The sequence below is a fragment of the Anticarsia gemmatalis genome, chromosome 6, assembly GCF_050436995.1.
Source record: "Anticarsia gemmatalis isolate Benzon Research Colony breed Stoneville strain chromosome 6, ilAntGemm2 primary, whole genome shotgun sequence".
NCBI lineage: Eukaryota > Metazoa > Arthropoda > Insecta > Lepidoptera > Erebidae > Anticarsia > Anticarsia gemmatalis.
This window is the reverse complement of record NC_134750.1, coordinates 5,408,853-5,433,703: the sequence shown is the minus strand read 5'-3', so window position 1 is coordinate 5,433,703 and position 24,851 is coordinate 5,408,853. Positions and strand designations below refer to the sequence as shown.

Here is a 24,851-nt window from a genome sequence, read left to right as displayed (position 1 = left end):
GGACCAGTAAAAGAGGTTAAATTAAATGGGAACGCACAACTTGAGGACTGTTGGTTTCTTTACGCATATAATCAGAACGTATAATTAACGAAATATCCAGCTAAACAGTTAATTATTGGTATCAGTTTTATATCTTAATTAATATTACATAATTAGATTATGATGACTGATTAAATGATTAAAGTCAAACGAAGAAACCCATTGTTTGAAAATATAAAAAATTATAAACTAAAAAGCCCAGTATTCAAAGTTACTCTCAACACAGCGTAGAAGAAAAAGTTTGACGTAAATCAAAAACAGTGAAATAAATTTCTCTTCTACACGCTTGCTTGTCCTAATTTTAGTAAAATATTATGGTTTTTGTGATAATTTAAATAAAAATTTACACTAGTTTGTTCAATTGACAGTGTTTTTGTGATAATGTGATGTGTTCATAACATTTGAAATGGAGACAAATGCAAATCAGAAGGGTAAGTACATCGTCTCCCAGAAAGGTTTAACTCTTGTTTGTGTATGAATAACTGTAACTTGCAAGACTTGCGACATGAATTCAACTGACGTATGTTGCCCTAAACTTATATTTGCGTTGCAATCTGAACTTATGTCTTTACATTTTAAGATTCGTTGGCAGAAATATGTTAGTGTGTTTCGGGCGTCATACGACAAGGAATGGGCTTATCATGTATTTGATGACTTCCTTATCGCTTTTAATTCGGCGTGAAGGTGTATTGAAAGAAGCATAAGAGTTAGTACTTATGATAAATACATCTGTTGCTTGTGTTCTTATTCCTGTGTTAGTGTATGACTCACATTATTGGCATTGTGATGTCATGTGCATGTTAAATACTAATAAGCTAGGCGCGACGTGCCTTTGACTTCGAAAAAGAACATGTTGGGTTAGAATCCTTATATTTGTACATACATATAAGTGAAAACTGTATAGTAGTGTTCTTTGTTTTTAAGTAATTATAGTGATAATTGTAATTATTTTTGATATAGGTTATGTTTTGATTTGCAAACTATAAAAATAACATTGTGATTAGGTATTTGCATGTTATCTTTAATTACAGAATTGTGGTTTTGATTAAAGATTAGTGACTGTGAATAATGAAATATTGATTAATAGTGTTGCATATTTAGAAGAATATATTAAAAAAAATTAAGAATAATCTGTGCAGTTACTGCATCATACATTAAAAATGTTTTGTAAAATATCAGAAAATTCTAGATTACAGATAATAATGATAAGGTAACTGTAGACTTTGCTTGCAAAATTATTGTTTTAAAAGAGGTGTCATATTGAGAATACAATTAACTTTACTTACTACCTAGTCAGCTTTAAAAAATACAATATGCCAGTGTTACCTTCAACTTATTAGATGACTAAGTATTAAACCTTCAGTGGATAAATAAACCTGACATTAACACTTTTCAGTTAAGTGAAAAAGTAACTTTGTAATAAAAAGTCAGCAGTCTCATCATGTAATTTGAATAAATAATAGTAAGCTAATACAGTGGTTTATTCAGATTACAAATTTTATCGAAACATAGCTAGGTATCAACTTCCATTATATTTTAAAAAAATTGTTATCATTATCATTGTTTAGTTGCTGTTTGACCTGCGGTCAAGGTTCCCAAGTAAAAATTATAATTTGATAAGCTTATACATACATACATAAAAAACACCTCTTTAGGGATTGGCAAAGACCAAAGAACACCTAAAAGTAGAACAATAAGCTTATTCTATAGTAATAATGTAAATTATTTAATGTTGATGTATTTCCCCAAACATGATTCTATAATAATAATTATTATCTCATATTATAAATATCCCGGTGATTACTGTGACAAGCCCAGTGCTAATTTAATCTTGTGACAGTCACAGTGTTATTTTAATCTCAGGGAAACAGTGTAGTGTTCAGTTTTAAAGGATTCAGTTCATAATGTTTTTGTTCAAGTCTAGTAGGAGGTCAAAGAAATCATCAATGTGTATGTAATATTTAATTTTATTATGTTGATGAGGTCATTGACTTTAAACTTAACCCATCTCGCGATAAAATCTCCACAGTATTGTGTACTTACATTATTAGTATGATACCATTTCTATAAATATTTGAGTAAATTTCTGAAATCAATAGATTTTATACATATACAACTGATACTAGGAATATTGTAATATATTTGTATTAACAGTGTCTGCTTTTATTCAGACTTCTAAGTATTCATTAGTCATTTGCAGGTGCTATCTAGGCACTGATAAGATTTGCATCATTATTTAAATGATATGACTAACAATACTTAGAGAGATGTTTATGGTTTCCTAAACCATGACTTTCTTTTGTAATGTTCAATGAGCCAAGGCTTCAGCAAACATTAATAAAAGAATACACCAATGGGAAACCAAATCAATTTTCTTTTTATTTTAGTAAAAAAAAAATACCTGTAAGCCAACATTGTATTCTATGCCTGTTTGATATGTTGCTTTATATCACCATCAAAAACTCTACATAGCTATATTTGTATCAAAATAAACCAGTAGTTTGCATTTCAAAACAACTAACAAGATTCATTTGTAAACCATGTCATGTGTGATGAGTAACTTATTACATATTCAAGGTGGTGTTTGAATGGAGTATTTTGTTGTAGTGTCCTGTATGGTGAACTTCGCGTACGACGCATCAGAATCTGATGAGCTGACGATCAGGCCGGGTGATGTGATACGTGACGTTGAGAGGTTGCCTGGAGGATGGTGGCGTGGGGAGCTCCGCGGCCGCCGCGGCATGTTCCCCGATAACTTTGTGTCGGTGCTTGAACATGCTAACTCTAGGTAAGTGGTTTTCTTTACCCTTTGGACTCTTATTTTACCCATCTTTAGTCTCCTCCTATTAAAATCTTAAATTTTACTTAACTAAGTACCAGTTATGTTAAACCGTTTTTGCGTATACATATTTGCGTAATATAAAGTTTATATTTATGTTAGAAAATGTTTGAAGGAGATAGATATGGAATACTTTTAACCGTAGATTTCGCAGGATAAAGTGAAGTTTTGCCCTATGCAATATGTAATATGTTTTGGTGGCTGTCCTTATTATTAACTCCAGGAAACATTAATATTCATAGCGTGTACCCAAAAGCTTCGAACAATTTTTTTCTTATCTACTTTTTTATTATGCAAATCAGTCGCCTCCGAAGTCGTTTAGTTTCTGAGTAATTGGATGTGTAACATGAAGCCGAACAGAGTCGGATTCATCGCGTGCCTAGACAAAAATCTACAAATACGCTAAATTGTTTCGGCTTCTCGTGTATCTGATTCGCAAATACCGGTTCTGCAGCGAAGACAGTAGTTTGATTTTATCGTCTTCGGGTCTTTATAAGTGTTATACTAAATTCTTTATGTCTTGATTTCCCCAGGCAACGTTTATGAGAAATATAAAACAACTATAGAAGCTGCTATATTCTTTCCGCCTACGTATCTTTACGATAGAAATCTTTGTGGCTAGTTTGTTGACATACATTGCAACAAGATGTTTACATTTGCTACGCTATCTCGTTGTTCCAAATACGGATTGTAGCTTCGCGGCTTATTTAAATAGGTGCATTGTCATTGATCTAAAAACTTATTGTTATAGCAATGTGCATGTCAAAGTTCAATACCAGCAAGAGAGATTTATGCTAAGGTCGTCAGTTTACTGTTAGGTTGTTTCTGCACAGTCCGATATCTTGGTCTAGGCGCACAGTTGTTACGGAACTGGTTTCTATGCCAATATAAAATTACCATGTGTGTCCGATGTCTAGTTCACTGACACACATATTTTTGTTTTAATTAATGTAACTGGTTTAGTTTTTATTGTTTATCTTTGGAGATCTCCTATCAATATCTGGACTTGTGCTGTTTCGTAATTTGTGCCTCCACCAGATCAAGCTGGTAGTCCATTTAATACTGTCTTGTCATATCCGTTCGTGTTAACTTTTATTAACAGTAAAGTGTGTCGTCGCAACCTGTTAAATCTTTATGAAACTGGAAGCAGTTTTTAAAATATTGATCCGACATTACATTATGAACCCCAGCAGCTATATTTCACCACATAATTATTAACCAGTCAAATGATTCAGAAACGTGACATTTAGAAACAGTGTACAAGTAATATTTTAATGTCAGGTAATCAAATGTGTATAAAAACCACCTTTATACTTATGTTGACTGAAATATTATTCGATTTCTGCTGAGTCTAATACGTACGAAGTTACGTTTTAGTCATACACTTGCTAACACAATCAGTGATGTCATTCTCGTAAAGAATGATTATATTACAAAATGTACCCAGTACGGATTCATAGTTTACTGTAGGTGCTATTATTTAACTGTAGATAATTTTGTTTAAGACGACATCCGGTTGAATGTTGGTGCTAGCGAAAGTCGCTCAATAACCGCAACGAACGGTTTGTTAATAAAATGATTTGCTTTTTGAATTATATTTTCGATTAGTAGAATAATAATGACTGAGCGTGGTATCTAATCAGTCCGGATAAGGCGATAAGACGCGCGGCTCGCCAGTCAGTGTTTGTTGTGTGGCCCTTACCGATGTATTTTTGTCTTAAGTTTTTGGTGTGTAACACATGATCAACATTGGTAATATCAGGACTAAGTTCGGGAGGTAGGTGGTTGAATTGTTTTCAATTATATTGAATGACTATCCAGGAGAGAACTTAAAGTATATGTCGCACCTATTAGACAATATGACACATTTAGACGAATTTGAATTACCATCTGTCCATGTGTCAGTCTCTTGGATCTAGTTCAGGTAAATAGAAACTCGATTATTAAAGTCAGAGGTCATTTTTGATATGAGATTGTATAATCGTCTGAACAAGTAGATTTGGGGTTAGTGCAAACCGAATCAAAGATGTTGATTTGAATGAGTTTTAGATTCATCAACAAATTCGAGTGTTACCTCACCTTAAGGATATCGATTTATTACTGTAAAGTAGAGTTTATTAACGTGAGCAATGTTTTGAAGAAGACGACAAAGAACATTTGTCTGTTTCTCATTAATCAGTTTGAATTCTGAGTATACTTTTACACATGTTTAGAACTCGTCATATAAAGTATGTACTTCAAGTAGGTCTTATTTGTATCATCAGTGTCAGTGAGTTGCCTATGTAACGTCTAGTGATACGAACGAAGTCTTGCAATTCCCCGATTTATTTATCGACATAAATATCTTAGATAATCTTTATTATAGTTGCAGCTATCGATTTCGTGGTCGAATTTGTTTGTAAATAGAGCAAATAGCGAATCGATTAAAAATCTAATCTCGTGAGCGATATTTTTTATAAGCCGAAATGTATTCGATACATAGAACAGCAGGCCGTTAAAACGTAACAAAGTACTCTTTTACATTTTGGTACAAAAACTATGTACTTATAGTAGAATATTATATAACTTATCGCTTCAGAATATCCCCGCAAATTATGCACAAATTGCGGTATTTTCGAGTTTAGCAACACTTCTAGTCTAGTATCTAAATTTATTCGGTTTTAATCGATACAGTAGTTAACCGATTAGACACACTGAGTTCTGAACTGAATTATACTCGTAGTTATGGTTCATTAAACTTACGAATTTATTTATTTTCTAGGGCAATGTAAAACGCTTTTTAAGGATTTCATTATAAATGCCTGGATTGATTTCGAATGTATTAATGCTGAATTTAAGTGCTTTGACTAAGTATAACAAGGTGAAACCGAATTGATGCTACAGAAAGTTTTTATTTTTTATCAAACATTGGGATGATGCACCTTCTGACTTGTTAATCAATAACGAGATAATTTGAGTTGTTAATTAGTCTAATTTAATTGGCGCCAAAGCCTTGTTTTTACCAACACACATTTAACAGCCAGTCCAAATGTCTAACGAAACAGATTTATTGCTGACATCCCGTCATTCTACCTTGTTACATTATTATTTGTATTCAACTGTACTCAACTGTGAAGATGACTAGAATGGAGTCTGAGCACTAGTCTTTTCCTAGTGCATGTAAAGACTTGCGAAACTTATGTAAGCTTCATAAATTCTAAGAGTTCAGTTCTTGGGTTTAGTTCGCTTGAATTTTGTCATGTTCTTAAAGCTGACTCCAAATAAAATAGAGCTATCTTTTAAAAGATGAAGCATAAGTTCAGCTATGCGAACTACACTAGTCTTTGATTGACCTCCTTTTCGCTGTACATTTTATCTAAGAAAAGCTAGAAAAACAAAAAGCAGAATTCCTAGGGTTTGTTTTTATCCTTCTTTTCATTTAGAGAAGGGTGCAAATTTTGTCGTGGTCATGTTCATGTTGTTTCTTAAACGTCTTCATCTCGGTTCTAGCTTAATAGAATTGTAACATTGGTACTAAGTGGTGTGTCACGTTTGTTTAGATCGACGGGCGTGCAAGGCCGCTGCCGGGCGGTGTTCAGCTACCAGCCGGCCAACCCGGACGAGTTGCCGCTTTGCGTCGGCGACGTTCTCGAGGTGCTTGGAGAGGTAAATGAACTACTACATATTTATTTGCACAAAACATTGAAGCCACCCACATACATCAACCGTTGTGATTCGCAACCGCATTGAATATTCACGGCGTAAAGCTTTAGTGGCCCGTATGCGGTCAGCCTTAGATATCGCAAAGTAATAACATTTTCTTAGTATGTGTTTTACAATGTCTTAGCCGATATTGACCTAGATACAAATTACTCACTGTATTTGTCATTGTATCAACGTCAGCGCGGAAATGCTTTTCGTGTTTATACAACTAACAATACGTTCCATGTAAGTGAAAAGAGCTTGAATAAAGTACGCGATATAAATACACCCACGGTGTTATATCATTGCTAAGACTTGTTCTGCCAAGTAACGGTTATGTTAATGTTAAACGTGGAATTACTTATTATTTGTATATGAGAGACAAAGACTGAGTTGAGATTATGTATTGCAATCATCGATCAGCTCGCTGTGGAATTGTAGATTGATGGAAGGTATTTCAAATAATAAATTGGCTCGTTTGCTAAGCAAATCGTACACTGATTGTGCCACTGCGCTTATTAGGGTTGCCAGATAGCCGGGATTTCCCGGATTTACCCGGAATTTGGCGTATTGTCCCGTGCCCAGTAATTTTACTTTGAAAAAATACTAGTTTTTTGTCATTCTTGCTTAGTGTAGTCTCGGAGCGCAGATCATAACTCTGATTCCGTTCGTGGCCCCACAAATGTCCAGGAAATGATTAGCCTGGATCTGGCGAGCCTAGCGCTTATGACTCATTGCTCAGATTGTCAGCTGTCTACTTTCTTATACAACACATACAGTAGGTTCGATTATTTTCCACGACCCATAAAATACTCGATTGAATAGGGTTCTAATTGCATGTCATTTTTTAATCGACAATCGAAAATACTACAACATTAAGTACCGTTACATCATTATCTAGCTATGATGTCGACCAAGTAATATTATGATACTATTAATAAATTAAAAGATCGATTATATGACTCAATGTCAGCGCCCGTTATCGTTTTCTAATTTGAATCACTTAAGTTTCAAATTAGTTGCTTTCATTCGTTTGAGCCAAGTAGCCGCTTTAATAAATTAAACTCAAAGTGCAGCCTCGTCTGGTATTTTAAAATAGAGTTTTTAAATCAATTGCCGAGGATATTTTAGTGAAAACTCGAGAAGTTGAATGTGCAAGTGATATCATTGCTAGGTGGTGTTATTTATTTGCAAATTGAGAGATTTGTTTTTTATTGATTGACAGCATTATAGACTAGTTTTTATGAATTTAAAAGTAAAATCTCTCATGTAAATCGTGTCCTCACGCTGGCTAAAATATATTAACTTTTTATTCGTGATTTAACGTTATTTTCTTTCCTACCCGAGGTGTCACGTTTTGAGAAAGAAGTTTTAAGATTAAGAAAATAAACAAGTGGTTTAAAAGTGCAAGTTAAGTTAACAAGTGGTTATTGGTGTAGGTCGAGGAGGGTTGGTGGCAAGGCCGCCGTCAGGGCCGTGTTGGAGTGTTCCCCTCGAACTTCGTCGTGATGCTGGACCCTCCGCAGCCGGCGCCGCCGTACGAGCCCGCGCCCGCGCTCCCACCCAAACCTGGTAAGTCCTTAATGTTTTTAACCGATGTGAATCGGTCAAAGAAACGGGTAAAAAATGAGATATTGTACCTTAAAAACTCTCATCGCGTAGAAAACCTGCTTAGCATTTTAGTATTGTGGTAATTCTTATGCCCAAGTTCCAACAAAAGCCACAAGAGAAACTTCTTTGCCATATAGGCTAGAAGAGATCAGACACTTTGTGAAACAACGTGTTCTCCATAAGACTTTTATATGTGATCTTTGCCTTAGCACTATTAAATAAATCCTATGACGTGCTTAAAAGATAACTGGAATTGTTGTAAAATTATTTTATGTTCCGTCAAATTAGTCAATGTAGAGTGAAAAGCTTCTAGCAAGGTTCATCTTACCTAGTGAATTTAATAACGGTTTCTAGCCAATGAGTGCATGTTAATCGGCTTGTCGGTATCAGTTTGCATTAAAATTTACAAGTTTATAACGAAATTCTATGATTTGGATGAGTTTTAGATTGCCAACAAATCGTAGTGACTGCATGCATGAAGTACTTAAAGTAAATAAATAAATGCAAACGCAAAACAATTTGTCCTTCAATATTCCTGCTTAGATCATACATTGTACTACCTTAGCATGTACGGCATCCATATATCACTGCTTGATATTTCTCACACGGGCGTGATTCATATTAATAAACTGTATGTATTAGTACAAAGCTGTTCGTCATGCAGTATCATTGGTTTATTGTGGCTGTTATTCGCGTTAATTGAATCAATAGGATTGTACGCTGTACCGCAGGGGACAGACCGCTTATCGTTGTGATGATTTCGTGTATAGCTTCCGTCGTGTGGTTCAGCCGCCCGCTTTGTTAACGTGCGAATAAAACTGTTTTTTTTTTCATATCTGCTTAGTGAATCGTGTAAATGATAATTGATGGCCATGTGTGCGTGTCCGCTTGCATTTGAAACAGCCGCTACCAGATAACTCTGCTACTGTTAATTTACGATTTAATTTAATGTGACACATCAATAAAAAATATTTTATCTCAACTAAACGAAAGCCGAATATCCTTTGAACTTCGCCTTCTTTATTATAATAATGTTGTTCAAAAGGTTTGTTTATAGTACGTAAATAACGATAACAATTATTTTCTAAATCGGTCTCGGCCTATTTCGTTTCAGAAACGACTGTTTCATAAATAATAGTCTTATTGTTTTTTTTAAGATAAAGAGGTTCCTGTTTGAACAATGTTCTTCTTATATATTAAACAAAGGACAACGAAACAAAGTTTTATATATAGACGTATTTATAAATATTTTGTGGATTACTTTATAAAGATCGGTCTTGCGGAAAACTAGCGTTTCTTTTTTTGGTTCAGAACCTGTGCGGGATAAAAACGTCTGTTACAAAGTACAATAATAGAGTTTATTTCAATACAGTGAAGGAGCTTTGTCGGGTCCTGTTCCCGTACACGGCGGTGAATGAAGACGAGTTGACGTTGGCCGAAGGTGACATAGTGACGATCGTGTCGAAGGATGCTCCCGACCGCGGCTGGTGGCGCGGCGAGCTACACGGAAGAGTCGGCCTCTTCCCCGACAACTTTGTACAGCTGCTCCCAGCTGGTAAGAACCAACCCACTAAATTACTTATAACACCGTTCAAAACAAGTTTCACATTTCGTCATGTTGCCAATCAGGTGGAAGCCTAAAATTAGAACTTCGTAAAGGTGCGGTAATAAAAGTATCGTTATCTGAAGACGCAGAACAGCTGTTATGCTAATGAAGGAGCAGGTCGGTTAAGATATTTAGATAGAGTAAAGTCAGAAAGGAAAGTGAGTGTTCTGGGTCCACGCTTTTATGCTTTAGGTTCAGTGAATCGTTACGACAGATGAAACTCGCGAGCGTACTCAAATATGTATGCTGCCATCTGGGTAGAAGTGTAGAGAATGAAATTTTACAGAGACTTGAAAGATTAAAAATATGTATATTTTATTTCTGTTATTACTCAGCTGATATCTCTCGTATACTCTTACCCATAATGACATATTTAAAACTATGCTACTAATATTATAAATGCGAAAGTTTGGGAGGATGTATGGATGTTTGTTACTCTTTCACGTTAATGCTACTTAACCGATTACACATAGGCTACTTTTTATCCCGGAGTTCCCGAGGGATCGGGATTTACACGGGAAGGGTTTCCACGCGGACGAAGTCGTGGACGACCTCTAGTCTAACGTAATACATGGTTGTATGTTACAGCTATTCTTAGCTATGATCATTCTATGAATATATCCTCCGCTATTCCGCAAGGTACTTTGCTTATGATAGGATTAGTCACGGTCTCTACCCTTGATTTGATTTGCTCTACTATACAAAGTTTACTATAGTTTATACAAGGATAGGCACACAAACAGTGTTACATCATCGCCGTAGCTACTTGAATACGAATCTGCGCATATTGGTATTGTTTCGTAGTGGACGTACTATGTATGAAGGAAACAATAAGTCACTGTATTTGTATAAAAGGTTTACTACGGTAGTCAACAATAATAACATTAGTTTCTGTTTTGTGGAATACAACATATTTTGCGGTTAATTGTGGCAATAAGAATGTATAGGTAATGTAATTAGGTATAGGTTTTTGAAAAAAATATGCAAAACGAATAGGACACAATGATATAATATAAGATGCAATTACTACTACCTATCTGATACCACGGATGTACAAACCCTGTTTTATCGCAACTTATACGAAATGCATGTCCCACCCCCGGTTTCTAAGTATATTTAACGGTAGTTTATCTATTCAATAGCGTTTTTTATATGAGTTTTAACGCTATTGAATAGATAAACTACCGCTAAATGTACCTCAGAAACCGGGGGTTAGCGGGTTTTATGTTTGTATTTATATTTTTAAGTTCATTTCCTATTATGGACATGTAGAATAGAACAATACAAAAGAGAATCTCCGGAGCCCCCAGAGGTTAGAACTGTTTGACGGATTTAGGCCGGAGTGTGGCAGGGGTCGGACCGTTGTTCATTTATCGTTCCAGTTTTAGTGACGGCCTTTAACTGAGGTCTGTTTTAAAAAATCTCCTTAACCACGACTCGGATTCGGAGGACCTTTCTGTCTGAAACAATCAAACAGAATATTTTCAATTCATTTTATTACTTTTCGCTTTATTCAAGATGTCATGTTTGAACTAAAGTATAACGTGTAATACGTTTTTGTTGAATTCTTCCCAGTCCATTTGTTACCATTCTATTTTTTTGTGAATTAAATATGTAATCATGACTTTGTATTTCAATGTTGTGTATTCAAAACTCTATATATATTCGCTTAGCCTTTGTTCCAAACTATGTTGGAGTCGGCTTCCAGTCTCACCGGATGCAGCTGGATACCAGTGTTTTACATGGAGCGACTGCCTATCTGACCTCCACAACCCAGTTACTTGGGTATTAACACGATACCCTTCGGTAAGACTGGTTGTCAGACTTTCAAGCTTCTGACTACTGTTAACGACTGTCAAAGATCTTCGAAAATGACAGCCGGGACCCACAATTTAACGTGCCTTCCGAAACACGGAGAAACTCGTTATGTATAAGATGGTTTAGCTTTAGCTTTAAATCAGTCGGTGCATCATAATGAATCAGAGAGCGGTATTTACAAGGGACGTGATTAAATCTTTGCGAAGATACCTTATCGATTACAATATTCACATTATTATTATCACTTATTTATTAATAAGTTTTTGTAGTTTAGCCGATCTTTAATATGCTAATCCCGGTTGGATAACGTGCCCTGTACCTATATGAAAATGAGCTCACCCTTCTTACATGAGACTAACATTGTAAATGGTAAAACGCTACAATATTTCGTAATACTTGCCTAATGATGCATCTAATGACTTCGACATTTACTAAACGATGTTATAAATTAATTATTTTATATAATTGTCTCAGCTTAGTTGAATAGGAATAGAAAATAGTTTAAAGGCATACCATACCATACCATTTGCTTGCGTAATCGTATGGTTATGGGTACGATTGTAATAACTTCTAGTTAAAAAAGAACCTATAGTTTCTAAAAATGTGTTGATTAATACCAGTTACAATAAATATTGAACCGTATAGGTCCATGTTTAACTACTTTTGCTGCTATAATCAATATTGCCTAATTAGGAAGTTAGCTTATTTTATAATTAAGATAACTTATTAAGTACAATAGGCTCGTTATTGACATGATTGATTGAGAAAAGTTATTGCAAAGATGACTGTGGTGTCAATTTTTGTTACATTCTATGCTAATTTCCTATGTTTGAATAACATATATTTGTCTGCGAACAACGGTAAAATGTCCTAATAAGTCCAATCGATCGGACTTGGATCAATGATTATGTTGTAAAATCTCGCCCGCGTGGGAGGAGCCTCGATCAATTAATGTTGACATTATTGTGTACAGCTATCCATTACTCTATCACGTATTTAATTAAGATTCTTACAGTTTCTCAAACGTATAAATCTTGTTGTAAATTGCACAACTCGCAGCGAAAACTGGGCTTATTTCGTACAAACATATTTGCATATTTCGAATGCACAATTTCATAATTTGTCACACATTTTCTAATAGTTGTTTATCATGCTTAATAATGTATCGTAAATTACCCTGAATTTGCTCAATGGATTGTCCAAGTCTCATTTACTCAAGGAGACACAGCTTTTTTACATAAGGGACGTAGCACACATGTCTACTCGAAGTCATAAAACATTATACCAATCCGGTGATTGTGATGTGTTCTTAGACCTTTAGTCTTATTTTTTTTCATTTTATTGAAACGTTTAAATAAGTACGGGTTTACAGATTATATTTACGCTACTTATCGATTTGCTATAGTATGATGTCATTGCATCCACTTCGCTTTTTTTCAACTTTGACTAAACAGTTATTTTGTACCAGAAAGCAAAAATTTCTGTCAGAGTAGTTATTGGTTCAATGACAAACAGCTGATGTAATGCCCACACCTACCTTGTCGTTATTTATAGTGTGCCATAGTAGATACTCTCAAACAATTATCTGATGATGTTTCACATAAAACCTGTTCTTGTTCATATTAATCATCTATAAGTGTTACCAGTTTAGATAAGTTAACAGTTTTATGTGTATCTTTTTAAACGTTTTTATTAGTTAGTATTAGACGGACGCACTGAGAAACGTCACTCATATCTAAGTTGTAAGTAAATCATTTTAGAGTCATCTCATAAACACCACTATACGGACTATCACGGATAAACTAAGCTAAGCTTATTTTATGTAGTTCCGGCTTTATATCTATACTAATATAATAAAGCTGAAGAGTTTGTTTGTTTGTTTGAACGCGCTAATCTCAGGAACTACTGGTCCAATTTGAAAAATTATTTCAGTGTTAGATAGTCCATTTATCGAGGAAGGCTATAGGCTATATATCATCACGCTACGACCGATAGGAGCAGAGTAGCAATAAAAAATGTTATAAAAACGAGGAAAATTTTGACCCATTCTCTCTTATGTGACGCAAGCGAAGTTGCGCGGGTCAGCTAGTTTAACTATAAAGTCAGTAAATCAGCTATACATAAATACTAGTAATTTAATATAAGGAATTACCTAGTATTTGATCCTATGATTTTCCTTAACTAGTCTACAACGTAAAATGGAAACGTTAATGAAAAAAGAAGAAAATTTTATCCGAACAAATAAACAGATTTTAATTATCTCAAATGAGCGGCTTAAACGTTTGTAAAGATTAAATTTATATACGTACGCATTCTGATATACGTAATCTAATTGGCTTTCTAATTACCGCGTGTTAATATTCAATTACGTTTATAATACACTCCCTAAACGAACAAGGTTAAACTAATAATACCGGTATATTAAAATGTACGATTATATGGGTGACGTAATCTATGTAACTTGTGCGAATGCAATCGGCTATTGCAAGACACGCGATGCTGTTTTGTTATGCATATCAAAACTGGAGTAAAAAATATCGGAAATCTGTGATTCTGTGCCACACGATTATAGTCGAATAACGATACGTATTTATAGCATTTTGATAAATTGTATTTTTCTCCAATAGCTGTAGTCAATTTGGGTAACTTTGAATCATTTGGTTAACATTGACAGTGGGAATATGAACTAATTTCGATTATTTTTTCATATGAAACCAACACAATTGATAAAAGTTTACAAAATTAAAAGAAACTTTTATCAATTGTGTTGGTTTCACTGTTACACAGATTGACTGTATTTATCCCCGAATAGAATAACAGGCGATAAACTACTTGTAATTAGCCAAGTATTTCCAGTATCAAATACATTTTTAAGACGATTTGTATGATAAAAAAATCTAGGTTTAACAGTGTCCAGTCCGTTAAGTATAATTGGCCCTAACAAAAACTATTCACTATGTAAAACCAAACCATTTCAACAATACGCTTAAGAATTACAAACCAATACAAATGACAAAGATAAATCTCCACATGACAGATAACCAGTGAAGCCAAAACAATAACATGGCGATGTCCGCGAGTTAGCGCGCGAAACTACGAACAGACACAAACACATACAGCCTGTTGGTAAACACACCGCCCACTCTAGTTTAAGTATTCGATGTTCTGCTATTGACATTTCTCATGAAGGTTGCGGGCCGAGTCGTGATTTTGCGTAACTTGCCACACCACGCTTGTCTCGACACTGTCTTTTTATAACTAGTTGCCTCACAAATCGCGTTGGTGTAACACCAATGTTGCTTGTTGAACCGTTGCTCCATCAATTTCCTCGATATTTGTGATTTTCTAAAATGGGTTTTGAAAGTGAGTGAAGTGTTACAGTTTTTGTTTTTGTTTTAACAACATTTTTGTAAAGTTTGTGTTTGTGATATCGATAATAATGTTCTAAGTTTTAATTCTACTGATACCTTTTCAATTTTATGACATCATACACTGAAAGGATACAGTCGTTTTGACTTTAAATGTTTTTGTTGCGATTGAAGTACCTTAAGTTTTCCAAGTTGTATAAAAAAAAGATAATATGTTTATCAACAGAGTAGTGCTTATTAAATAAATATTAAAGTGATTCATAAATAAATTGATGACATGGGTTATCATCAAAATAAATGGTCACAAGAATCTATACTATTTTTCTAAATTAATTCACTTTACTCACAGTGACAACCAATTTATAACTGACTCTAACTACACTGAATGATAATTGTAACCATTTTACTGTTTACTTACATACTTCTGCTAAGTTTCATACCCAGACTATAACAGTTTTTTATCCTTAACTTGTTATTACAAGTCATCTACAACAAACTCTTTCAATTGCAGTAGTTCCAGATGTTGAGGAGAAGAAGCCAGATCGACCGCCAGCGAAAACCACCAATGCCATCTACCCAATCCTGAATAAGTACTCTGAGAAAACTGCCTCCGTCAAAGAACTCACCACTTCTAAAATAAGGTACTTATCATTCCATCTCACTCTTTCAGCTTTAATAAGAAAGAGATAGAGAACGTCAGTTAACTTTATTTACTTTAGTACTGACGATATTTAGTGCAACAAGCTTATCTATAGAGATTAAAGATTTACCTACTTTTAGTGACCTTGGCTTACCAGTTTATTGATGAGGAATGTTTTTAACAAAATTGGTTATTTGTACCCTTCTCTTCATTTTATATGCAGTTATAATTGTTGTTGCATTAGTCAGTTAAAGAAACCAAATTGAAATGATGATTGTTTGAAAAATTTACTGCAAAGAATATTTTGTATATAATTAAATCTTATTGTGAATTTTCACGTGGCGTTCTATTATATGTGTATGTACGAAACTACAATAATAACAATTCACGTCAATCGTTTTTACGACTCGTTCAAAATGACTGCCAGCTGACAGCTTTTATATTATTATTCTTGAAATATACATAGTCATTCTACCAAGAAGCAGAGTAGTGTACTTAAATGGTAATTTTACTATGGGTATATAGAGTATAAATATTTAGATTTATACCATATGATAAGATAAGATAGGTTCTAGTACTGTGACCATAACCAAAGTCTTAACAAGTCTCTTTTAACAAAAAGTAGGATTCTATACAAGTAAAGATATTAGAAAAATTCAGTATGTACGGAATAAAACGAGATATTATTTGCATATCAGATCTTAATACGATAAAAAACGTATTAAACGAACATTCCATCACATTTAAATAATGTTTGTTTGTTTGTCGTATGGTTAGTGGTCAACCTAGTGTCAAAGTTGTTCAAGCCGCCCGAAAGGCCTTTGATATGGCTTAACGACTCTTATCTTAGTAGACAACAGCCGGGACCGACTTTTACGTGCCCTCCGAAGTACGGAGACGCCCAGCTCAAATACCACTATGCGGTCACCCATCTATGGAATGACCGCGTCAACGGTTGCTTAACCCACAGATCGTTTACCGACCGGTAATTAAAATTTTGCGTCGTACATACTTAAGAGTGGGTCGACGGATAACGGATTTCGCGATTCAAAAGGGATATTAAGGTGTTTGCATCATTACCTTTATGACTTTTTATTCCAGCGTGCACAAAGAAAACACAATAAGCAAGGAGACGAGCACACAGAGCACAGTGTCGCATACAAACAAGAGCGAATCCGAGAAAATAATACACAATGAGACGGTCAACGACGGAACTTTGGAACAAGTGAGACTTATTTTGTTTATGGTAGTGTTGTGTAATACTAACTTGTGTTAGTAGAGTAACTCATTATTTTGTCTTATTGATCGAAAATTGTTATAAGAGTACGGATCGTCTTTTTTTTGCAGTGTTATGAAATTAAATGTACTTTTGTGTTTTCAAAAACTCAGCTCAGCTCACGCTGTGTAGAGCGTCCGAATGTGTATCTTTTCGTGTAGAAATTAAAGTTATATTTTATATCGCTTTTTAAAAGTGCGCTAGCATCGCGTCTCGATGTGAGCTGACCCTTAAATCTCAGTTATTGTTTAGATGGTAACCTATTGAAAAGTTTGGTACTAGGTTTGGCCTCTATTATATTGATGCTAAGTCCAATTTATCATGTACTCTGCAAGTTTCAGTAAAGCAAGTTGCATTTAAAACGCATTATAATTGTTAAGATAATATTTAATTGATTATAAAATTTCTAAAACCGATAAAATACGATGAAAAGATACGGCATTGTTATCTTTACGGTTTTGTTGTTGAGTGTAATCTTTTTAATCTAATAAATTGACTTTAAAATGTTTTAGGTGAAGAAACCCCCGGTGCCATTAAAGAAAAGTCCTACGCCGACGTCGGGCGTGAGCAGTCTGTTCAGTGGGTTGAAGAACAAAATGCTGTCGTCTACAGATAAGTAAGTAAATTTCCTCTTATTTGATAGTTCTACATAGTTATAATCGGATAGAATCAATTATTTTTTTATGGTCAATTTTTGATATTATTGGTGTTAAAACGATGTTGACAAGTAACAATGTTGTTTAACTTCATAGAAAATCAAGTTATACCTTTAACAACTGTTCAGTGTATCAAAATTTTATACACTACCAATAGATTAATAAATAAATTTAACCCATTACTGTCCCACTGCAGGGCAAGGGTCTCCTCCCGTAATGAGGGAGGGGTTAGGCCTTGAGTCCATATCAATATCTTAGCATCAATAGATTAGCTGACTAAAAAGCCATTTTCATATTTTAACTATATTTCTGTGAATGAAATATAATACGCTTGTAATAATTTCAGAGAGAAGTCATCAGTGACAGTGACAAGTAGCGGCAGCAGCAGCGGCGGCGAGTGGGACCGGCCCGACGGCGCCGCGCCCAGCAAGACCACGCCCGCGCCCGCCGCGCACACTAACACCTTCGACCACATAGAGCGCAACTCTATACTCAATGACCCTAGAGCTGGCAGGTACGACACATGTTCTATCATAACTCGACTAAATATTACGTCTTCACTCTAAACTAAATCTGTATCTTACACCACTGAACCGATTTTGATGAAATCAATATTATAAAACACTTTCGTTACTGAGTGACTCACTGATAGACAACGCACAGTCGAAACTATTGAGCATAGAAAGTTGAAGGTTGGGTTGAAAATTACTAACTACATCAAGACGATTTTTTGGAAATAATCCCACCCCTGGGAAAGGACGATGGGGTTGAAATTCCACGCGAGCAAAGCCGCGGGTGACAAGCTATTTGAACATAAAAATAGTTGAAGACTTACAAAAACAAATCTGAGAGTGAGTTTGGGCGTTTTGGGCGGGTATTTCTTTCTGAGTTGAGGGCTTCAAAACTTTAAGATCTCGTTAGACGGGTAGTTTATCTTCAAAAGTATTATAGTCCTTGCTCTTTGTCAAATTCTATTTTGATCTATCACGCATCTAAATTAAAAAATAATGTCAACTTTCAGAGTGAAGGCACCGAGACGGCGGCCACCAAGTCAAGCGTTCCGCGAAGACGCTCCTTTGCAAATAGGATTAAGCAATGGACACGAAGGTAAATAATATAACACGTATAAATGCCACTGAACACTCGAATACAAGTTGCCGTAGTTGAAACGCAATAATCTTCCACGTCGCGGCCGCACAATTTTCTAAATGGGTCTAAAAATCTTTCTCTGCGATCTATCATTCGTCAACTTGTTTGCTATCACTTACTTTCACTTGAATTTTAAACAAAATGCTATATCCTTGTTCGTCAAATCAATCAGGTATTATTTCATGATACAACTGACATGTAAGGCCATTGTAAGAGCTAAATTTCTTCCGGATCTTATGATTTATGTCACTCGCTGCTACATACACAATAAGAGCAAAATAAATATAAGTTCTTAAAGCCATTCAAGTTGTATGAAAAGGTACACGTTTTGCAATGGTTTTGGGAAACTTTTGTGGGTCGTTTTCGACTTTTTATGAGAATGAATTTTGTCTTATTTTATGATAATGTTTGGATGAGAGATTCTGATCGAAAACTTCATTATTCTTCGATTTACGGAGAAAATCTCGTCTCGTAAATATTTAATAGTTTATTGTTGGGTTATAAAGTTTAAGTGAAGTTGTGTGATTGATGTGTGTGGTCCACATGTTACAATCTATGATAACCTATTTAACTATATTGCGTGTGAGGCAGACAGATAACCCCGGTCTTTGGCCGAGTGAACTTAGACTTACAAATCTGTAAGGAATTATTGCAATGTTTGCAGTTTGTGTTTGTTTTGATGTTGATCAAATTAAAGTCACGTTCTAAGTTTCTGCTTTCGCGTTTGCAGAATTTAAATACCTTATTTATTTTTTCCGATAGAGAGACCAATATTCACATGGACTAATTTATAAATTTTTGTATTATTTTGAGACACGCACATGTATGATATAGACAGTAGTTTCTTTCCTTGGAATGCATTCCTCAATATATTATGTTATCATTGTCAAGTTGTCACATTGTAAATGCTAATAAGTTAGTAATTAATGGAAAAATCTTGACATCAATCAACCGTCTTGGCTGAGATCCAGCAAAATCCCTTTCGCACAATGACAGACTTTAATTTCAATAGGATGTAATTTTTTTTATTATACTTAGTTGTCATAATTTGTTATTTAAATACTACCCGATGACGTCATCACTCATCATATACCTTTTACCATTATTGTACCCGTATGTGGTCTTAAGGAAAACAATTTGGTCGTACAACAATTTCGTATAGTCGTCTATGTTAATTTCATAACAAGGTCAAGACAACCTACGTCAAATATCCTATTGAATACAACCATGAGTCAGTGTCAGTGCTTACTCATAAAGTCACCTACTTTCATTTTAGCCGAGAAACCGCCTGAGAAAGCCGAACGGACGGAACGGCCGCCAGAAAAAGCCGAACGGACGGAGGAGATTAAACCGCGCACTCGTGAATGGGAGAAGCACAAAGCTCCTTGGATGGAAGAGCTCAAGTTGAACCAGGCGAAGAAGACCAGCTTTATCGCGGACGGCAAGTCGAGGTCCGTGTCTGTGACGTCAGAGGCTGGAGTCGCGAGTAAAGCCGGTGGCGGTAGTACTGACAGGTAACCCTCAATGTTTCACTGTTTCGAAAATAAATAAATTGATTTTTAAATTAAATTTTTAGTTTCAAACTGAACTAATCACTTTTAAGGTGGTTACGGTAATAACATGCTTGATGTTTTTATGAAAACAGTTATATTCAGATAATTTTATGAGGCTTTGTTGAATTAACAGAATCCTAGATTGCGGTCTGGAAGAAAAGAGATCAACACATTCTATGGAAATGTCTAAAAGTACATCATCGATCAGCAGTCGAATGTCTATAATGGAGAGCTTTGAAGAGGTAATATTCTGTCTCATACATAACTCTTTGAATAAGTATGAATTAATTTCTATATGAATATGCGAATATTGTATATTATGTTTACAGACAAAAGTGCGTCATTCGCTGGATTCGAAGAAAGATGCGACACCTGCGCCTCGGGACACTGAACACGTCGCCAAACCTGTACAGTCACCGACAGCTGCAGGTGAATTATTAAAACTTTTATCTGTTGTTACATCCATAAGAGGTAACTTTATTATTAATTTATGCAAATATTGTATTACAGGTCGAACAATACTATCCATGCTTGACGAAATCAAGAAGCCTCCAGCGCCCCCACCTCCCGTATCACCCCTCTCGGCCATCGCACCCCTCTCGGCCATCGCACCCCTCTCGGCCATCGCACCCCTCACAGCCATAATTTCCCCCGCCCCTACAGCAACCACCGACAAATCACCCAACGCCAAAATAGATAAACCCATCATTACGCCGGAGAAACCACCAGAAATGAACTCAGTCAGAATGTCGAGCAGTATCTTTGAAAAGACTAGTACTCTCGAACGAATAGAAAAGTCAGAAGAGAAACTACAGCCGAATTCTTTAGAGAAACCGAGCTCAGGGACGCTGGAGAGGCGACTGCATACGGTCAAGACAGAGAAGACGGAAAGCAATGATGCATTGATTGCGCAGCTCAATAATAGGGTGAGTTTTTTACTTTGTAAAAGTACGTTAGTAACGACCGGACGCTCTTAAAGTCTGACTGGCTGTGTGAATTGGAGACTTAATTTTATTTTTTAATTTCAGATATCAAACCTGGAGAAACTGATAGAAGTACAAAACTCGATGTTCAGCGCCACCATCGAGGAGCTGAACGCCAAGCTGAAGGCGGAGGCGGACAAGCGGCAGGCGCTGCAGGCCGAGGTGGACAAGCTGGCGCAGTGCGTGACGCAGGTGTAGCGGCCGCGGCCCCGCGCCGGCGCCCGGGGCCCGCACTACGCCAGCTACGTGTACTTCTGAACGAACCGTGCGCTTATAGTGCCGTGTTGTGATCACTGATAACCTGCAGCGACATATGCGCACTGACATTATTACTTGCCGGCTCCCTAATGTCACTAGTAAAATTGATTTTGGATCTAGTTAATATGCGGCAATTTTAAAAGCTATGATAAAGTTGAAATAAATTTGTGCGATGCGTGCTGTGAGCGAATTGGAAACGTCCGTTGATGTTAGTTAAACAGAATATGGACGGTTCGCCCGCAGGTGCTAATGTTGGTCGATATACTGAATAAACTTCTATGAAAGATAGTCGTGGTTGGCGAGGAGTTTAAGGATGGCAGTTCGTTATATATGTAAATGCAGCTGTTTATCCACGTCATAGTGAAATCGGTGGTCCGACGAAGGCCGTTGGTTATACGGCGATGTGCAGTGATTTCGATACGTTCGTGTACGGCCTGTTTTGTGAGCAGTTTTATCGTCAGATAACGTTTTATTTTTTGTAAGTCAATTTTATAAGCTTTTACGATATATTTATTCATGATGGTGTATAATTTTCAATGATTATTATCGTTGACACCTGCGATGCGATGTACGCTCGCTTAGTGATCGAGGTACTTATGTCAATAGTCACTTTTTGTTATTTCCTCTTAACTGTTGTTTTTCTTTTTTTAACTTACTGGTCGCTGTAGCTATATAATTTTAAGAATGGATGTAATATCGTGTATCAAGCCTTGAATGTCTTTAACCTACTATTACTATTTGTTAGGCGCCACTAAGGCCACGTGTGTACGATGGATTTTAGCATTTTTAAGCTTTGTCTTACGTGAGATGTGATTGCAATTTGTGTTAATTACTTTCTATCAATAACAAGTTTTAAATGCTAATGTATCGTTTTATGTTGCATACATGCGTCTTAATGGTATCTAATTATTATTATCCGTTTATTCTTTTTTAACTACTGACTTCCACTTCTACAAAAAGATTTTGTTCTTCTTGTGCTTTTGTTTAACATTTAAAAGTAATAATTTATAACTGATTATAAGCGTCATTTGACAGTCATTTAATTTGTATACTACGAATGTGTACTCCGTTGCTTTCGACAGGTGGGCGTAGTTTTAGTATGATAACAAAATTTTTGTGCCATTTTATTTGAACGAATGCACATGTGTATATTGAGGTAAACATATTTTATATTTAATGCGAAAACAAGTAATAATGTGATGAAAGTAGAACGTCAGCCTAACATTTGTGATTAACACATTCCATTTTGAATTGCATAGATGTATAATGTACGTACGTATTATCATTTTGATCTGTTATTGGACGTGTATTCAACCAAAGCTTTGTTTGAGACGGCATCAATGTAGTGGAAATATTTACGTATAGCTCGACGACAAGAATTTGTTACTGTGTTATTTGGTTCAACATGGATTTATCCAAGAACGACAATGTTGTGTTAAGCAGTAAGAAACACTAAACATAAGTGACTGGCTTGTTGCTTAATGCAGGAAAGTATTGTACGTGAGCATTAAATAGACATAAAATTCTTCATTTATTTAACAATTGTAATAAATTATAATGAAAGGCCGCGTTTGATTTCCAACGAGCCATGCTTTATTCCTAGTAACCATTTCTTGTGGCCGAGTAATATTTTATCCAGATCAATATTTTATCTATAACAGTTAATATATTTTTGTACTTGTACAGAGATTGTTTACGTTTTATTTAGACACCGAGTGTACCTTTTTGTAAGACATATCTCTTGATATTTATTTCTGAATTTGTTGTATAAATTTTGGATCATTGTTGTAAATTAGTCTACAATATATTTCGTATATAATCATGATTTGTAATTAAATCCGGGTTGTGTTTTGCCATCCATTGTATACCCCATTTTGGCAATTAAATTAATCGGAATAATATGATTACGGTAACTGATTAATATAGTTGTTAATTAATAAGTAAAAGCTAAGTATTATTCTAGACGTCGTAGTCTTAGGTTACTATGTGATAGTCGTTGCCTAACTAACGGTATTTTTCAAACTAACTTGTAATACGTTCCAATGGCTTTAATCATGCACAAATTATGTCACACAAACATTTTGTAGATTTTTATTATATTACAGCTATATTCTATAACTTAAACGTTCACGCTAAATAAAATTAAATTGAATTGATACTATGTAAAATAGAACACTAGATGAATTCTATTTCAACGAGATATTTTTACAGACCAATATTGGACTCATCATTATTTAATTTGCCCATTATAGATTTAGTAATGAATTCTAAAGACTTTTATCTCTTTAGTAGTGTTACTAATCTCGTTGAATAGACCTTTCTTGTATAGCTATAATGTAAACACACTATTGTTCAAGTTAAATATGTACAATTGTAATGCAAAAGCCGGACGAGCCTTTATAAATCAGTACAAGAGAGCCGCGGTGCGGTGTATCGTAATGGCCGCTTTGAAACTGCAGCATAGTGTAAGTACTAGAATGTTCGTTACACACATATATTGTATGTGAAACGTGAGATTCGTGTTGTATTATTTTTACAGGGTTGTACCTGAGATTTTTATAGACTGCAGATGTATATTACGTAATTATCGATCAGTAGTCGGTAAAGGCGCTTTGCTATTGCGTCGTTTTCATATTTTGACGTAAATTGAGTATCTACTTATAACTGAAAATTATCAGATTTCACACGTTTGTTTTTATGTTTGCAAAAGCCATGTAAACGGGGCGTAGTCACATGAAATGTATGCATTGATTGTCTTTTATAGTAGATACTCGGGTTGTAGATTTAAATATAATAGGTCGGAGGAAGGTGTACTTACCCAAAAATGTAATGAGATTGTAAAGTGAAAGTTGACTTTTTCATACAATGTGTAGGTAGTATGGTATGTGGAGTGTAAGGTCCTGGATTCCTATTCGAGGCAGGATGTCGCTTGTGATACCCATATTTTGTTGCTTTTTCAAACTCACCAAGCTGAAAATTTATATATTTTGGCAACAATCTATCGAGCCAATAGTAACTGCATTTAACTCTTTATGTAAATAAATATAAATACATTAATTAACTACTAGGTATTTTAAAATATTGTATATAAGAGCTTGGTGAAAAGTACATAAATAATATAAAGGTTTATATGATAAACCATAGGTAACATTGTATGATATAGGACAATTTTTGATGTAATTTTTTAGTACTTAATTTATTTTTATGTATGCTGTACTTCCGACGATGCATTCCTACGATTTAAACAATTCAAAATATTCATATGATTAATGAAATTAAATAATAAACTATGTTTATGGATAAACCACATATTTGTTTGCTTAACTCCTGTCCTGCAAATCTATACTATATATCCGTTATATTTAGAGGAAAAA

General features: G+C 35.1%; 1 protein-coding gene across 3 annotated transcripts; it reads left to right on the top strand.

The window, feature by feature from the left end:
• Positions 1 to 288: 288 nt before the first annotated feature.
• cindr (CIN85 and CD2AP related) lies at positions 289 to 24,784 on the top strand. 3 transcript variants are annotated; one of them, XM_076115427.1, is made up of 15 exons: positions 289 to 470; positions 2,647 to 2,827; positions 6,418 to 6,523; positions 7,999 to 8,131; positions 9,543 to 9,725; positions 15,474 to 15,603; positions 16,704 to 16,827; positions 17,391 to 17,494; positions 17,881 to 18,048; positions 18,556 to 18,641; positions 19,960 to 20,197; positions 20,370 to 20,478; positions 20,566 to 20,665; positions 20,747 to 21,162; positions 21,265 to 24,784. In XM_076115427.1, exons 1-15 carry the CDS (start codon positions 446 to 448, stop codon positions 21,415 to 21,417), a joined length of 2,256 nt encoding a protein of 751 aa, XP_075971542.1. In that variant the 5' UTR covers positions 289 to 445; the 3' UTR covers positions 21,418 to 24,784. The 3 variants fall into 3 exon arrangements, with proteins under 3 accessions (XP_075971542.1, XP_075971543.1, XP_075971544.1); XM_076115428.1 differs by lacking the exon at positions 289 to 470 and adding an exon at positions 730 to 745; XM_076115429.1 differs by lacking the exons at positions 289 to 470; positions 2,647 to 2,827 and adding an exon at positions 4,496 to 4,655.
• The last annotated feature ends 67 nt before the right edge of the window (positions 24,785 to 24,851 follow it).

Bases quoted from the DNA above. Each gene is read 5' to 3' on its own strand.
- cindr (XM_076115427.1), top strand. From the start codon at position 446: ATGGAGACAAATGCAAATCAGAAGG. The intron at 16,828-17,390 runs GTGAGACTTATT...AAAATGTTTTAG, and splicing joins ACGACGGAACTTTGGAACAA to GTGAAGAAACCCCCGGTGCC. The intron at 21,163-21,264 runs GTGAGTTTTTTA...TTTTAATTTCAG, and splicing joins TTGCGCAGCTCAATAATAGG to ATATCAAACCTGGAGAAACT.